At 46.2% G+C, this 16874-nt stretch overlaps 1 protein-coding gene across 4 annotated transcripts in view; it reads left to right on the top strand.

Moving 5' to 3' along the window:
* The window catches only part of LOC110502617 (1-phosphatidylinositol 4,5-bisphosphate phosphodiesterase epsilon-1), a 43438-nt gene that overhangs the window by 20759 nt on the left and 5805 nt on the right, over positions 1–16874 (top strand). For 3 of the 4 annotated variants that reach the window (XR_005039170.1, XM_036960251.1, XM_036960250.1), the window contains exons 7-26: positions 641–861; positions 1200–1926; positions 2117–2299; positions 2499–2740; positions 3092–3214; positions 3429–3565; positions 8403–8641; positions 8762–8823; positions 8966–9131; positions 9425–9532; positions 9989–10105; positions 11509–11667; positions 11831–11966; positions 12123–12164; positions 12524–12648; positions 12876–12993; positions 13193–13351; positions 13544–13819; positions 14171–14334; positions 16463–16724. Coding sequence is in view for 3 of the 4 variants with exons in the window: in XM_036960251.1 (XP_036816146.1) it covers positions 641–861; positions 1200–1926; positions 2117–2299; positions 2499–2740; positions 3092–3214; positions 3429–3565; positions 8403–8641; positions 8762–8823; positions 8966–9131; positions 9425–9532; positions 9989–10105; positions 11509–11667; positions 11831–11966; positions 12123–12164; positions 12524–12648; positions 12876–12993; positions 13193–13351; positions 13544–13819; positions 14171–14334; positions 16463–16724 (3766 nt within the window). In the remaining variant the exon portion in view is untranslated. The remainder of the gene's footprint in view (positions 1–640; positions 862–1199; positions 1927–2116; positions 2300–2498; positions 2741–3091; positions 3215–3428; positions 3566–8402; positions 8642–8761; positions 8824–8965; positions 9132–9424; positions 9533–9988; positions 10106–11508; positions 11668–11830; positions 11967–12122; positions 12165–12523; positions 12649–12875; positions 12994–13192; positions 13352–13543; positions 13820–14170; positions 14335–16462; positions 16725–16874) is intronic. The other variant, XM_036960252.1, reaches the window with a different exon arrangement.

The following is a 16874-nucleotide window of genomic DNA, read 5'->3' as shown; positions in this document are numbered from 1 at the left end:
CATTGACATCACTGCACTTGTTTTCACCTGTTTCCCATACTTCCTTCTGTGATATTCCTTACAAGACATTTAAATAACAAGGTTAACGTTTCAAATTGTATTGTCACGTGCCAAAGTATAGTAAAATGGGAATAGAAGCTGTTCAGGAGACTGTTGGTGTCAGACTTGTTGCTCTGGTACTGCTTGTCGTGCGGAAGCAGAGAGAACAGTCTATGGCTTTGGTGGCTGGAGTCTTTAACAATTTCCTTTCACACCACCTGACATAGAGGTCCAGGGAGCTGGGCCCCAGAGATGTACTGGGCTGTCCACACCACTAGTTGTAGCACCATGTAATCAAGGGCTGTGCAGTTTCCATACCAAGCAGTGATGCAGCCAATCAAGATACTCTCGATGGTGCAGCTGTAGAACCTTTTGAGCATTTGAGGGCCCATGCCAAATCTTCTCAACCTCCTGAGGGGGAAGAGGCGCTGTCATGCCTTCTTCACAACTGTTTGCGTGTGGGTGGACCAATTAAGTTCTTAGTGAGTTCTAGACCATTTTCTTATCAACGTCCATCCCTTTAGGCCAAAAGTGATTCTCCACACGACTCATCATTAGTAACTGTTCCCATCCTAAACATCACCATGTCTTCTTTCCATAGTTTCTCTCTGACTACAACGGACAGGACAACTTCTTGCAACGGGCGGGGCCAGATGGGCTCAACCAACAAGAGAAGGAAGGAACTGTCAATAACATCCTACAGACCATCCGTAGCTGCAACCGCAGTATGGAGTCTGAGGATGGGGAGGAGTCCGGAGGGGCTAGTGATGGGAGCATCCCTGGTTCACGTAAAAACTCCTTCATGGACGGCTACCGCAACCAGTAAGTGTTCACAATGGAAGCACCTAACTTTTTAGTGGATTGTGCTTGATTTTGGCTTAGATTGTGCTAAAGAGTGTCAATAAAATGTGGAAACATTGGTACCACAACACCATACGATAAGTTGATCTGCTATCTGATACAAGCTAGGTGAAGTTGGCTCCTCATTTCAATATTTAATTGTGTTAAATTTAATTGTCAATGCATTATCATTTGTTTAGCATTTTGCATCTTTAGAAATATTTGTGTTGGTGTCTAATTGTATATAATCTGCATTAATTTGAATGTTTTTGGGGGGTAATTTTCATCTCCTGAAAACCCTCTTCTCCGCAATTGGTCAGGTTCACCGTGGGCGATCTCTCCGACTCTGCGGGTGACCCATCTGACCTATCACAGGGCAAAGACCCAGACCTCCAGGGTAGTGGTGAGAGGACTCAGAAGGCCTTTGCCCATGGTACGGAGCTCATCCCCTGGTACATCCTTACCCTCCACCCCCACGTGCAGCACTTCCTCCAGCAGGGCGCTACTGTGATCCATTATGATCAGGACTCCCACCTCACCGCCCGCTGCCTGCTCAGACTCCAACCTGACAATTGTGTCCTCACCTGGGCCAAGCTCCACAGTGGCGGTGGGGGCCTCCCTGGTTCTAGCTCTGTCCCTGAGTCATCCAAGCTTCGGAGCCCCACCGGGTCAGGGGCTGGTGGTCAGACCCTCCCCCACTGCAGGCCTCAGTACTGCGGGCAGTCCATACTGAAAGGCCTGGCGGATGGATTCCTGGATCTCTCCGTGGCTAAAGCTGTCTTCATGGGCCATCCAGGGGCTGACATTCAGGCGGTATGCCTGCAGAACAAGCTCTCATGTGGGTTGAGCCTGGAGGAGTGTGGGGTGACTCTGCTCTATGGGCTCCATACAACAGACAATAGGTTATTACACTTTGTGGCCCCCAGAAACACAGCTAGGATGGTGTATTCTGGGCTGCAGGCCCTGTTAGCTGCTCACAGGAGGATGAGGAGGTTCCCTGATCAAAGGCTGCAGTGGCTCCGTAGGAAGTACATCAACCTCTATCAGGTGAGGGACTGTGATGTAGTGATGGAGTCAAGTTACTAATCCTCAGGTCAGAGTTAAGTCCCAATTCCATAGTGTTCCAGTCTGAGTCAGAGTCACTACAGGTGACACTAATGGTGTCACCAGTCATGAAAATCGTGACACGAGTGAGTCCTGGACTTGAGCACTTCAACAGTATTTCTCTGTCTTCTAGGAGGATGGCAGGTACGAGGGTCCGACACTAGCCCAGGCCATCGAGCTGTTTGGAGGCAGGAGATGGAGTGTGGGTGCTGGTAGCATGGAGAAGTCTGGAGCTCAGAAGAGCAGCCATCTCACTGTGACCTCCAATCAGAAGACTGGTAGCTCTAATAAAAAGAAAAAGAAGGCTGTGACTAGGGTGAGAAAACATATTTTCAGTAGAGATTAGAGAACTCCTGCACAAATTCCTGGTGCTGGGTTGGAAGAGCATGTTGAGTCAGTTTCAATAAAATAACTAAATTGTTTGTTTGTGTGTGTGTGTGTGTGTGTGTGTGTGTGTGTGTGTGTGTGTGTGTGTGTGTGTGTGTGTGTGTGTGTGTGTGGGTTTATGGTGATAGGGGGACAGTGGGGATGCCACAGATGATGAGATGGTGTCACATAAGGTGAAGAGTGGTTGGGATATCTTAGTACGGAGTGCACCGGACCCAACAGACAACATGGACCAAGACCAAGATGACAACAGCTCCTATGGTTTCCCAGGGCCTCTCTCCCCCTCCAGCAGTAGATCCATGGTCATTAGCACATCTTCCTCCTCCATCTCCTCCTCATCCTCAGCCTCCAATCAGAAGGCTCAACCGGGGTAATATGCTACAAAGTGGGGTATATTCTTCATTATAAACTGAGTGGTTTGAGCCCTGAATGCTGATTGGCTGACAGCCGTGGAATATACCCCGGGTATGACAAAGCATTTATTTTTACTGCTCTAATTACGTTTGTAACCAGTTTATAATAGCAATAAGGCACCTCTGGGGTTTGTGGTATATGGCCAATATATTGGCCATATATCACGCCCCCTCATGCCTTATTGCTTAAGTGTGTGAGTGTGTATATGCTTAATGTTTCATTCATTTGTGTGTGAGGATGTTTGTGCTGGAATTCGGTACACATAACATCTCCTTTAATGTGTATTTTTATTGGCTTCTCGCTTCAGTAATAGGCCCAATCAGACACTACCTAGCCGGGGTAAGAGCCAATCAAAGAGCTTCCAGAACCTCATGGTATCAGATGGCACCATGAGCTTTACTGAGTTTATTGAGCTCTTTAAGTCCTTCAGGTAATCTGCTCTAACTCAACAGGAATCTATCTATGCTGTAAATTGTAAGAAATTAACTGTTGATAAAATGTACATTCCTTTCCCAGTATTTAATCAATGGCAGATTGTGGCATTCCAGATAGGGCTTTCAGTAGTGTGTTTGATTTGCTCACTAGCATGACCTACAATTGAGTGAATTGGGGCCTACATATTTTGTTCCCATGTTGGTGAGTAGTATCCGGAGTCGTAAGGACTTGAAAGATGTGTTTGATGCCCATGCTGTGCCCTGTGGTCAGTCTGCCTCTGAGCCTGCTCCTCTCTACACTCACCTCAGCATCGACGACACAGTCACAGAACTGCAGCCAGACCTGGGTGAGTTACCTGCCCAGGTTGGGTCAATTCCAATTAGATTCTATAGGAGTAATGTAGCCTGGTCCCAGATCTGTATGTGTTGTATAGTAATGCTTGGCTTGCTACGGACCACTGGCATTGGTAAGAAAAACAGATCTGGAAAAGGGCTAGAAGTAACAGGAGGCTAGAAATAATAATCTTCAAACTACAAACTCACAGGAAGATCAGAAAATGTGCAGTGTGAAAAGCCCTTAAGTGCCCTAACATATTTTTTTATTTAACCTTTATTTAACCAGGTAGGCAAGTTGATAAAGCAAAGCAGTTCGACACATACAACAACACAGAGTTACACATGGAGTAAAACAAACATACAGTCAATAATACTGTAGAATAATAAGTCTATATACAATGTCAGCAAATGAGGTGAGATAAGGGAGGTAAAGGCAACAAAAAAAAGGCCATGCCGAAGTAAATGGCGAAGTAAATACAATATAGCAAGTAAAACACTGGAATGGTAGATTTGCAGTGGAAGAATGTGCAAGGTAGAGATAGAAATAATGAGGTGCAAAGGAGCAAAAATAAATAACTAAATACCGTAGGGGGAGAGGTAGTTGTTTGGGCTAAATTATGGATGGGCTATGTACAGGTGCAGTGAGCTGCTCTGACAGCTGGTGCTTAAAGCTAGTTTCGGGAGATAAGTGTTTCCAGTTTCAGAGATGTTTGTAGTTCGTTCCAGTCATTGGCAGCAGAGAACTGGAAGGAGAGGCGGCCAAAGGAAGAATTGGTTTTGCTACAGGTGGGTGCCGCTATGGTGACCAGCGAGCTGAGATAAGGGGGGACTTTACCTAGCAGGGTCTTGTAGATGACCTGGAGCCAGTGGGTTTGGCGACGAGCATGAAGCGAGGGCCAGCCAACGAGAGCGTACAGGTCGCAGTGGTGGGTAGTATATGGGGCTTTGGTGACAAAACGGATGGCACTGTGATAGACTGCATCCAATTTATTGAGTAGGGTATTGGAGGCTATTTTGTAAATGACTTCGCTGAAGTCGAGGATCGGTAGGATGGTCAGTTTTACAAGGGTATGTTTGGCAGCATGAGTGAAGGGGGGTTTAACTTTGGATTGGAGATGTTTGATGTGAGTCTGGAAGGAGAGTTTATATTCTAACTTGACACCTAGGTATTTGTAGTTATCCACATATTCTAAGTCAGAACCGTCCAGAGTAGTGATGTTGGACAGGAGGGCAGGTGCAGGCAGCAATCGGTTGAAGAGCATGCATTTAGTTTTAATTATATTTAAGAGCATTTGGAGGTCACGGAAGGAGAGTTGTATGGCATTGAAGCTCGCCTGGAGGGTTGTTAACACAGTGTCCAAAGAAGGGCCAGAAGTATACAGAATGGTGTCGTCTACGTAGAGGTGGATCAGAGACTCACCAGCAGCAAGAGTGACATCATTGATGTATACAGAGAAGAGAGTCGGTCCAAGAATTGAACCCTGTGGCACCCCCATAGAGACTGCCAGAGGCACGGACAACAGGCCCTCCGATTTGACACACTGAACTCTATCAGAGAAGTAGTTAGTGAACCAGGTTAGGCAATCATTTGAGAAACCAAGGCTATCGAGTCTGCCGATGAGGATGTGGTGATTGACAGAGTCGAAAGCCTTGGCCAGGTCAATGAATACGGCTGCACAGTATTGTTTCTTATCAATGGCGGTTAATATATCGTTTAGGACCTTGAGCGTGGCTGAGGTGCACCCATGACCAGCTCTGAAACCAGATTGTATAGCGTAGAAGGTATGGTGGGATTCTAAATGATCGGTAATCTGTTTGTTGACTTGGCATTCGAATACCTTAGAAAGGCAGGGTAGGATAGATATAGGTCTGTAGCAGTTTGGGTCAAGAGTGTCCCCCCCTTTGAAGAGGGGGATGACCGCAGCTGCTTTCCAATCTTTGGGAATCTCAGACGACACGAAAGAGAGGGCTAGTAATAGGGGTGGCAACAATTTCGGCAAATCATTTTAGAAAGAAAGGGTCCAGATTGTCTAGCCCGGCTGATTTGTAGGGGTCCAGATTTTGCAACTCTTTCAGAACATCAGCTGACTGGATTTGGGAGAAGGAGAAATGGGGAAGGCTTGGGCGAGTTGCTGTGGGGGGTGCAGTGCTGTTGACCGGGGTAGGGGTAGCCACGTGAAAAGCATGGCCAGTCGTAGAAAAATGGTTATTGAAATTCTCAATTATAGTGGATTTATCGGTGGTGACAGTGTTTTCTATCCTCAGTGCAGTGGGCAGCTGGGAGGAGGTGTTCTTATTCTCCATGGACTTTACAGTGTCCCAGAACTTTTTTGAGTTTGTGTTGCAGGAAGCAAATGTTTGTTTGAAAAAGCAAGCCTTGGCTTTTCTACCTGCCTGTGTATATTGGTTTCTAGCTTCCCTGAAAAGTTGCATATCATGGAGACTGCTCGATGTTAATGCAGATGTTTTTGTTTTTTATGATGTTTTTGTGTTGGTTAAGGGCAGTCAGGTCTGGAGAGAACCAAGAGCTATATCTGTTCCTCGTTCTAAATTTATTGAATGGGGCATGCTTATTTAAGATGGTGAGGAAGGCATTTAAAAACAATAACCAGGCATCCTCTACTGACGGGATGAGATCAATATCCTTCCAGTATACCCCGGCCAGGTTGATTAGAAAGGCCTGCTCGCTGAAGTGTTTCAGGGAGCGTTTGACAGTAATGAGTGGAGGTCGTTTGACCGCTGAGCCATTACGGATGTAGGCAATGAGGCAGTGATCGCTGAGATCTTGGTTGAAAACAGCAGAGGTGTATTTAGAGGGCAAGTTGGTTAGGATGATATCTATGAGGGTGCCCGTGTTTACGGCTTTGGGGTGGTACCTGGTAGGTTCATTGATAATTTGTGTGAGATTGAGGGCATCAAGCTTAGATTGTAGGATGGCTGGGATGTTAAGCATGTTCCAGTTTAGGTCGCCTAGCAGCACGAGCTCTAAAGATAGATGGGGGGCAATCAGTTCACATATGGTGTCCAGAGCACAACTGGGGGGAGAGGTTGGTCTATAGCAGGCGGCAACGGTGAGAGACTTGTTTTTACAGAGGTGGATTTTTAAAAGTAGAAGTTCAAATTGTTTGGGTACAGACCTGGATAGTAGGACAGAACTCTGCAGGCTATCTTTGCAGTAGATTGCAACACCACCCCCTTTGGCCGTTCTATCTTGTCTGAAAATGTTGTAGTTAGGGATGAAGATTTCAGAATTTTTGGTGGTCTTCCTAAGCCAGGATTCAGACACGGCTAGAACATCTGGGTTGGCAGAGTGTGCTAAAGCAGTGAATAAAACAAACTTAGGGAGGAGGCTTCTAATGTTAACATGCATGAAACCAAGGCTATTATGGTTATAGAAGTCATCAAAAGAGAGCGCCTGGGGAATAGCAGTGGAGCTAGGCACTGCAGTGCCTGGATTCCCCTCTACATCACCAGAGGAACAGAGGGGAAGTAGGATAAGGGTATGGCTAAAAGCTATGAGAATTGGTCGTTTAGAACGTCTGGAACAGAGAGTAAAAGGAGGTTTCTGGGGGCGATAAAATATCTTCAAGGTATAATGTACAGACAAAGGTATGGTAGGATGTGAATACAGCCGAGGTAAACTTGGGTATTGAGTGATGATGAGAGAGATATTGTCTCTAGAAACATCATTGAAACCAGGTGATGTCATCGCATGTGTGGGTGGTGGAACTGAAAGGTTGGATAAGGTATAGTGAGCAGGGCTAGAGGCTCTACAGTGAAATAAGCCAATAAACACCAACCAGAACAGCAATGGACAAGGTATATTGACATTAAGGAGAGGCATACTTAGTCGAGTGATCATAAGGGTCCAGTGAGTAGTGAGGTTGGCTGGGGTAACGGCGATTCAGACAGATGGCCGGGCCATCGGTAGCAAGCTAGCAGAGGATGGAGGTCTGTTTTTAGCCACCTCGTGCATTTCCGTCGGTAGATTAGTGGGGTTCCATGTGGTAGAGGGGATCAATCCAATTGGCAAAATAGATATAGTTATAGTGAGCCAAGAAAAATTGTCCGATAGACCTATTCAGATAGCAGCCGATAAGAGGGCTAACGATTAGCGGGCCGCAGATGGGCGTTCAGGTAACGTCGCGTCGGAGGGGCCAGTTGGATAACTCCCTCGGGCAGATAACGTCGGTAGTCCAGTCGTGAAGGCCCGGTGGGGCTCCGCATCGGCAGTAAAACGGGTCCGGATAGGTGATTGTATCCCAGGAGTGGCTGATGGAACTCTTCAGCTGGCTAGCTCCGGAATAATTGATGTTTGCTCCGGGATCGACGTAAGCCAATAGTCACACGGATAGCAGCTAGCTAGCTGCGAGATCCAGGTGTAAATGTCCAGAGCTTGTGGTTGAAATCTGGGGATATGGAGATAAAATTGGTCCGGTATATTCTGGTCTGAGTCGTGTTGTACAAAACTGCCGATAGCTTTTCAAGCTACATGATAGCTGATAACCACAAACCGTGGTTAGCTGAATACTAACGTTAGCCAATAAACTGGCTAGCTTCTGGCTAGCTTCTGGTTAGCTTCTGGCTAGCTTCTATTGTGGATTTCAAATTTGAGGTAAATAATATTATTTTTTTTTAATTGGTGAGGCGGGTTGCAGGAGAGTGTTTTGAAGTTTGAAAAGAAAATATATAAAAGATATGCGAAGAAAGGTGTAAATATATATATACACGGGATACTACAAGACGAGGACAAAGGACGTCTGACTAGGACGTCTGATATACTTAGCTACTCATATTTGCTTTGAAGTCAAGTCTATAAATACTTATTTGAATTTTCCTCCATACTAGACCTTCTGACACGTAACAGCCTGGATCTTGGCCTTTCCATCCGGATCAAGCGACACATGTCAGACAATCAGAAGCATATTTCAGACGCCATAGCTGCAGCCAGCATCGTGACCAACAGTACTGGCGTGGAGAGTGTCTCGCTGGGAGCTCTGGGCATGACCATCATGCACCTCAATGACTTCCTGGTCAACTGTCAGGGAGAGAACCACTCGCATGATGAAGTCCTAAGAATTATCCAGGTGTGTGTGTGTGTATGTCATTGTCGGTGTCTGTGCTTGTGTGTGTGTATACTTTCTACTTTGTCTTTTGTCAGACAATCTTCCACTGAATTAATGTAAGAGACGTGTTGTGTATTCCAGAAATTTGAACCGTCTGCCAGTTTGCGTCAGATTGGCTGGATGTCCTTTGAGGGATTTGCACGGTCAGTATTTTTAGTATGTGTTTGTGATCCCTGCCGGAATTGAACCCATGACCCTGACATTACTAGCACCATGCTCTTACAAACTGAGCCAAAAATAACCACAATTCAGAAATAACCTAGGTTTGCTTTCCCCTGCTATAAGGTATCTGATGGACAAGGACAACTCTGCTTCCAAACTGGAGGAGTCTCAGCTGAATGTGTTAGAGCTCCAGTACCCTCTGTCTTACTACTACATCGCTACATCACACAACACCTACCTGACTGCCCACCAACTCAAGGGAGAGTCATCTGTGGAGCTGTACAGCCAGGTGAGAATCAGAACACTCGGTATTACCATGATGGGGATAATACTCCATGTAATGTTATTTACTCAAACCGATTTAGTGTACAGCAATACAGCTGTTGTGCTGATAAACTGTCAGTGAAAAGCCTTTCCTGTAGCAAATTTGGAGGGAAGCCCTATCAGGGCTTGAACCTGAGTCCTTGTGTCTTATCCAATTACATCAAGAGATCCAAACTTTCTTGATCCAAGCCAAAGAGGTCTCTAGGTGTGATGCTAAGGTCGCTACATTATTGTTTGTTTGGTTTCTTGTTGTCTCAGGTGCTCCTGCAGGGATGCAGGAGTGTTGAACTGGACTGTTGGGATGGAGACGATGGCATACCAATCATCTATCATGGACACACCCTCACTACCCGCATACCCTTCAAGGTGTGTTGAGTTGAGTTGATCTGAGTTGAATACAGTTGAGTTGAATTGAACAGAGTTGAGTTGGTTTGAGCAGGTTTGAGTTGAGTTGAACTCAAAAAGATAAGATCACTTTATTGGTCAATTGCACACAAGTTACAACCGAAATTGGACTTTCACTTATAACCCAACCCCTCCGAAAGACACACACATACATAGACCAGTTTTGGAGAGGTGCAGGGTGCCACACTGGGCACCCGGGAGGCTGTTATTGTGGGGGGGATAAGTGCCTTGCTCAAGGGCACAACAGCATCTAGGATTTGATAGCAGCAACATTTTGTGTTGCCTGCTCACTTCCCGACAGATTTTTTCTGTCAGAACCGGGGTTCAAACTGACAACCCACCAGTTGTTGGCTCGCCTCTCTAACCGCTAGGCTACCTGCCGCACATGTAATCCAGTTCCTACTCCCATTCCTGCAGGATGTGGTGGAAGCAGTGAACCGATCAGCCTTTGTGACCTCTGACCTGCCTGTGATGCTGTCCATAGAGAATCACTGCTCCCTGCCGCAGCAACGAAAGATGGCCAACATCTTCAAGGTGAGTAGGCCTACTTACTATCCTGTCCAGTTCATTGTTGAAATGTTGAGATGTTAAATGGGCTCTCATGCTTGTTGGTGTTTTACTCAAGAAAGTGGATATTCAGGCGGGAGAACAAAAAAAATGAAGGTTAGGGATAGAGGGGGTGAGGTTAGGGTTAGAGGGGGTGAGGTTAGGGTTAGAGGGGGTGAGGTTAGGGTTAGAAGGGGTGGGGTTAGGGTTAGAGGGGGTGAGGTTAGGTTTAGAGGGGGTGGGGTTAGGGTTAGAGGGGGTGAGGTTAGGTTTAGAGGGGGTGAGGTTAGGTTTAGAGGGGGTGAGGTTAGGGTTAGAGGGGGTGGGTTAGGGTTAGAGGCGATGGGGTTAAGGTTAGAGGGGGTGAGGTTAGGGTTAGAGGGGGTGGGGTTAGGGTTAGAGGGGGTGGGGTTAAGGTTAGAGGGGGTGAGGTTAGGGTTAGAGTGGGTAAAGTTAGGGTTAGAGGGGGTGGGGTTAGGGTTAGAGGGGGTGGGGTTAAGGTTAGAGGGGGTGGGGTTAAGGTTAGAGGGGGTGGGGTTAGGGTTAGAGGGGGTGAAGTTAGGGTTACAGGGGGTGGGGTTAGGGTTAGAGGGGGTGAGGTTTAGAGGGGGTGAGGTTTAGAGGGGGTGAGGTTAGGGTTAGAGGGGGTGAGGTTAGGTTTAGAGGGGGTGGGGTTAGGGTTAGAGGGGGTGAGGTTAGGTTTAGAGGGGGTGAGGTTAGGGTTAGAGGGGGTGAGGTTAGGGTTAGAGGGGGTGGGGTTAGGGTTAGAGGGGGTGGGGTTAAGGTTAGAGGGGGTGGGGTTAAGGTTAGAGGGGGTGGGGTTAGGGTTAGAGGTGGTGAAGTTAGGGTTACAGGGGGTGGGGTTAGGGTTAGAGGGGGTGAGGTTTAGAGGGGGTGAGGTTTAGAGGGGGTGAGGTTAGGGTTAGAGGGGGTGAGGTTAGGTTTAGAGGGGGTGGGGTTAGGGTTAGAGGGGGTGAGGTTAGGTTTAGAGGGGGTGAGGTTAGGGTTAGAGGGGGTGAGGTTAGGGTTAGAGGGGGTGGGGTTAGAGGGGGTGGGGTTAAGGTTAGAGGGGGTGAGGTTAGGGTTAGAGGGGGTGGGGTTAGGGTTAGAGGGGGTGGGGTTAAGGTTAGAGGGGGTGAGGTTAGGGTTAGAGTGGGTAAAGTTAGGGTTAGAGGGGGTGGGGTTAGGGTTAGAGGGGGTGAGGTTAGGGTTAGAGGGGGTGAGGTTAGGGTTAGAGGGTGTAAGGTTAGGGTAAGAGTTTAGGTTAGGTATAGAGTTAGTGAACAGGAACATATACATTGCCTTTGTTAAGTCAATCATAATTGATCCGTCTTCCCTTCCATAAACAGATTAATACTCTGATGGTGTGTTTGTGTGTTGTCCTTCAACAGACTGTGTTTGGGGATAAGCTGGTGACAAAGTTCCTGTTTGAGAGTGATTTCTCGGACGACCCGCTGTTGCCATCACCATGGCAACTGAGGGGGAAAATCCTCCTCAAGAACAAGAAGCTGAAAGCTCACCAGACGCCGGTGGACATCCTCAAACAGAAAGCAAGGCCCCTGATAATGAACACTAAACAAAAGTTGTCTTAACAGTTACTGATCCAGTCCTTCATCTGTATCATGTGCTGTACTGTATGTACCTAAAATGATGGTACACTGATGCGTAATTAGAATGAACTAAGATTGTCCTCAATAACTCTTCCTGATACAGGCTCACCAGTTGGCACAGATGCATGCTCAGGCCAGTAGTGTGATGCCTCCTCCCTTCCCAACCATCAACAATGAGGAAGAAGAGGAAGAAGAGTATGAGGATGAATATGACTATGAGTACGAATCACTATCTGATGGTATGATCACACCATCAATAGCATCCCTGTGTCTGCCAGTTTATAGTCAAGCCATTTGGGTCGTAACACCCTCATGATACCCTCAGACAGCATACGTTTAATTATCCCAATTCCTCTACTCATCCTGTGACCCCCCTACTCACTCTTCCTCTGCAGCTGACGTCCCCACTTTATCTCCTGCTTCTTATGTCCCAGAAGGTAATACAAGTAATCAAATGAATCACTTAAGATTAGCTAAACCCACCGCATGCTTGTTGTCCTGTTGCTGAATAGATTTGTGCAGTGCTCTGGTACACTGGCTGTGACTGTGTCCATTGCACAAGGGGGTTCAAAAGATTCTTGTCTACTAAATGAGTATCCACTGACACTCAATTTGATTACCAAGTGGGTCAAAGACAAGAGATGGCTTGAAAGCCAATAGCTTTTGGCCAAATGTTTGAATGTTACATAGTTCTTTGTCACTGAAAACATCAAATTAGATTATACTGAATGAGTGTGTGTTTTTGTTTAGACTGCAAGAATAATGTATTTGGCTGGGAATGTCTGCGTTGATACAGATAATATCCTGGAGGATAGACCGGAGGGAAAGTCTTCATCGGGGGAGAAGTTACAGACTGAACACAGTGACGAAGTCCCCAAGAAGATGAAGAAATGTGAGAGTGCTACTCACAACAAAGGAAAGGTGTTTGTCTTCCATCTCCATTCGTCACATTTGGTTGGATCTAGTAAATCCAGAAACAAAAAAGCTAATTAACCAGTTTGTACGTTAATGTTTGATTAATCACAGCATGAGACATGGGGTTAAACATTTAAAAATACATATTTTACATATTATTGGTGTTTGTCTGAAATAGTTTAGTCTCTTTTGTATTTTTCTACACACACACACATACATACACACACACACAGGTATTTGGCAAGGAGTTGGAGGAAGAATTCAAGCTGCCTCGAAGCAAGAAGGAAGGACGACAGATAGCCCAGGAGCTCTCAGATCTGGTGATCTACTGTCAAGCTGTCAAATTCCCAGGTAGTTCCTTACATTACATCCCCTTCTGTAAACAAACTATACAATTCCTTGTAAATAGGTTTGTTTCCAGTCTGTTGATATAATTGTAGGTATAGGCCTATATAATATCTCTGAAGCATTTGTCTTACTTGTGAGACCCCTTTGCAAAGGTATTCACTATTTTCACATTTGGATGACTTCTGTGTGTGTGGGGTCCCAGGTCTATCCACCCCTACTCCATCTGATACTCCCAGGGAGAGAAAAGAGAGAAAAGAAGTTCTTTCTTCTAGAGGAAAGGGCAGGAGGTCCATCTTTGGGAATCCCCCAGGGAAAGGTTTTCCAGGGGACCCATCGACAGTGATGCGCACCCCAGGGCGAGGTAGGCTACTCTTCTCTGCCCCATGACAGAGTTCTAACTCAGTGCTAGCAGTCTGCTACTATTTCCTAGACAGGCTAGACATCTTTTGGATATACTTGAAAGTTAAACCCTTTGCGGTCAGTGTGTCTCACACACACACAAACGCATACCTCTAACACACGTCTCTCATAACCCTTTCCCCTAAATCTGAAGGAGCAGCATCAGAGGGCCCCCGTCCCAACTGGGAAGAATCACCCACCTCCCTCAGCTCCCTCATCCGCACCCCAAAATGCTATCACGTTTCCTCAGTCAATGAGAACGCTGCCAAGCGCCTGTGTCGCCGCTACTCCCGGAAGCTGATCCAACACACCAGCGCCCAGCTCCTGCGAACTTACCCGGCAGCCACACGTATTGACTCCACCAACCCCAGTCCCCTACTCTTCTGGCTGCATGGAATACAGCTGGTCGCTCTCAACTACCAGACCGATGGTGAGCTTGACGCTAGGAGTCGTCAACTAAGTCAAGTTTGCTTTATTATGCCTAAAGTGAGAAATTCATTTGGCTAGCTTCATTCAAGCAAACCATGTTAGACCTACTGGCAGAATGAGTTGGCGCTGTCTGCATTCAGTTGAAAGTACAAGGGAACAAGGGGTTTGGCAAATTCACTATTTCAGAAGTTGAATCAGGGAAGCCAATTGAATGGAGCACAAGTCGACAACATCCTTCTTGAAAATGACGTCTGTCTGAAATTCTAGTTGTTGGAGCACAAACCTCTTTTTGAGTCTTCCTGAAAGTGACCATATTTCTCTCTCTCTCTTTCTCTCGCTCCTTCTCTGACAGACCTGCCCCTGCAGCTGAACGCGGCCATGTTTGAGCCTAACGGGGGTTGTGGGTATGTACTGAAGCCCCCGGTCCTGTGGGATGCCAGCTGCCCACTCTACAGACACTTCTGCCCCCTTGACAGAGACCCAGAGGGCATGAGCCCCGCCTTGTTCACTCTCACTGTGAGTATATAGCAGTAATAGTTGGATGTATACAGTCCATTCAGAAAGTGTTCAGACCCCTTGACTTTTTCCACATTTTGTTTACGTTACAGCCTTATTCTAAAATTGATTGAATTGTTTTCCCCCCTTTATCATCAATCTACACACAATATCCCATAATGAAAAAGAGAAAAAACGTTGTTTTTTTTTACATTTTTGCAAATGTATTAAAAATAAAAAAACAGAAATATCTTATTTACATAAGTATTCAGACCCTTTGCGATGAGACTCGAATTGAGCTCAGGTGCATCCTGTTTCCATTGATCATCCTTGAGATGTTTTTACAACTTGATTGGAGTCCACCTGTGTCAAACTCAATTGATTGGACATGATTTGGAAAGTTACACACTTGTCTACATAAGGTCCACAGAGCAAAAACCAAGCCATGAAGTCAAAGGAATTGTCCGTAGAGCTCCGAGACAGGATTGGGTCGAGGCACAGATCTGGGGAAGGGTACCAAAATATTTCTGCAGCATTGAAAGTTCCCAAGAAGACAGTGGCCTCCATCATTCTTAAATGGAAGAAGTTTGGAAGCACCAACACTATTCCTAGAGCTGGCCGCCCGGACAAACTGAAAAATCGGGGGAGAAGGGCCTTGGTCAGGGAGGTGACCAAGAACCCGATGGTCACTCTGACAGAGCTCCAGAGTTCCTCTGTGGAGATGGGAGAACCATCCAGAAGGACAATAATCTCTGCAGCACTCCACCAATCAGGCCTTTATGGTAGAGTGGCCAGATGGAAGCCACTCCTCAGTAAAAGGCACATGACAACTTGGAGTTTGCCAAAAGGCACCTAAAGACTCTCAGACCATGAGAAACAAGATGCTCTGGATTCCAAGCGTCATGTCTGGAGGAAACCTGGCACCATCCCTATGGTGAAATATGGTGATGGCAGCATCATGCTGTGGGGATGTTTTTCAGCAGCTGGGACTGGGAGACTAGTTAGGATCGAGGGAAAGATGAACAGAGAAAGGTACAGAGAGATCCTTGATGAAAACCTGCTCCAGAGCATTCAGAGCCTCGGGACAAGTCTCTGAATGACTGTCTGAGTTGCCCAGACAGAGCCCGGACTTGAAACCGATCGTACATCTCTGGAGAGACCTGAAAATAGCTGTGCAGCAACGCTCCCCATCCAACCTGACAGAGCTTGAGAGGATCAGCAGAGAAGAATGGGTGAAACTCCCCAAATACAGATGTGTCAAGCTTGTAGTGTCATACCCAAGAAGACTCGAGGCTGTAAAAGGTGCTTCAACAAAGTACTGAGTAAAGGGTCTGAATACTTATGTAAATGTGATATTTCAGTTTTTCCTTTGTCGTTATGGGTTATTGTGTGTAGATTGATGAGGGGGAAAAATACGATTTAATACATTTTATAAGAAGGCTGTAATGTCACAAAATGTGGAAAAAGTAAAGGGGTCTGAATACTTTCTGAATGCACTATACATACACTGAGCGTACAAAACATTAGGAACACCTTCCTAATATTAAGTTGCAACCCCTTTTGCCTTCAAAACCTCCACAATTTGTTGGGGCATGGACTCTACAAGGTGTCAAACTTTCAACTGTATAATGCTGGGCAATGTTGACTCCAGTGCTTCCCACAGTTGTGTCAGGTTGGTTGGATGTCCTTTGGGCGGTGGATCATTCTTGATACACATGGGAAACTGTTGAGTGTGAAAAACCCAGCAGCTTTGCAGTTCTTGTCACACTCAAACCGCTGCGTCTGGCATCTACTACCATGAGCCGTTCAAAAGCACTTCAATCTTTTGTTTTGCCCATTAATGGCACATATACACAATCCAGGTCTCAATTGTCTCGAGGCTTAAAATTCCTTCTTTAACCTCTCCTCCACTTCATCTACACTGATTGAAGTGGATTTAACAAGTGACATCAATAAGGGATCATAGCTTTCACCTGGTCCATGTCATGGAAAGAGCAGGTGTTCTTAATGTTTTGTCCACTCAGTGTACAATCACATGATAACAACAAGTAGCTAGTGATCAACTGGTTTCCTTTTTTGTTCAGTTTTTTATGGATGTCTTTCTCTCGGTCTCCGTCTCTTTCTCCCTATCTCTTTCCATTCCTTCCAGATCATCTCTGGTCAGAATGTATGCCCAGGGACCACAGCAGGCAATCCCTACATTGAGGTAGACATCATGGGCATGCAGGCAGACGGGTGCCACTTCCGCACCAAACCCATCCACCGTAACCCCCTGAACCCCATATGGAACCAGAGCTTCCACTTCCCCCTACTCATGGCTGACCTGGCCTTCCTACGGTTTACTGTGGTGGAACACAACAGCTCCCAGACCACGGCTCATAGGATCATACCACTCAGAGCACTCAGGACAGGTACAGTAGGCGCACACACAGAGACTCTGAAAAAACACACACAGAGACACACACATGCTACATAATTTTATCTCTGACTTATCTTCCATGGACTAATCTCATTTTAAACACAGGCACACACACAAAGATTGTGTTTTTTATTAAAAGACT

The sequence above is a fragment of the Oncorhynchus mykiss genome, chromosome 23 (genome assembly GCF_013265735.2).
Source record: "Oncorhynchus mykiss isolate Arlee chromosome 23, USDA_OmykA_1.1, whole genome shotgun sequence".
NCBI classification, from domain to species: domain Eukaryota; kingdom Metazoa; phylum Chordata; class Actinopteri; order Salmoniformes; family Salmonidae; genus Oncorhynchus; species Oncorhynchus mykiss.
Note: the sequence above shows the minus strand (reverse complement) of the source record. Positions and strands in the feature narration are given on the sequence as shown.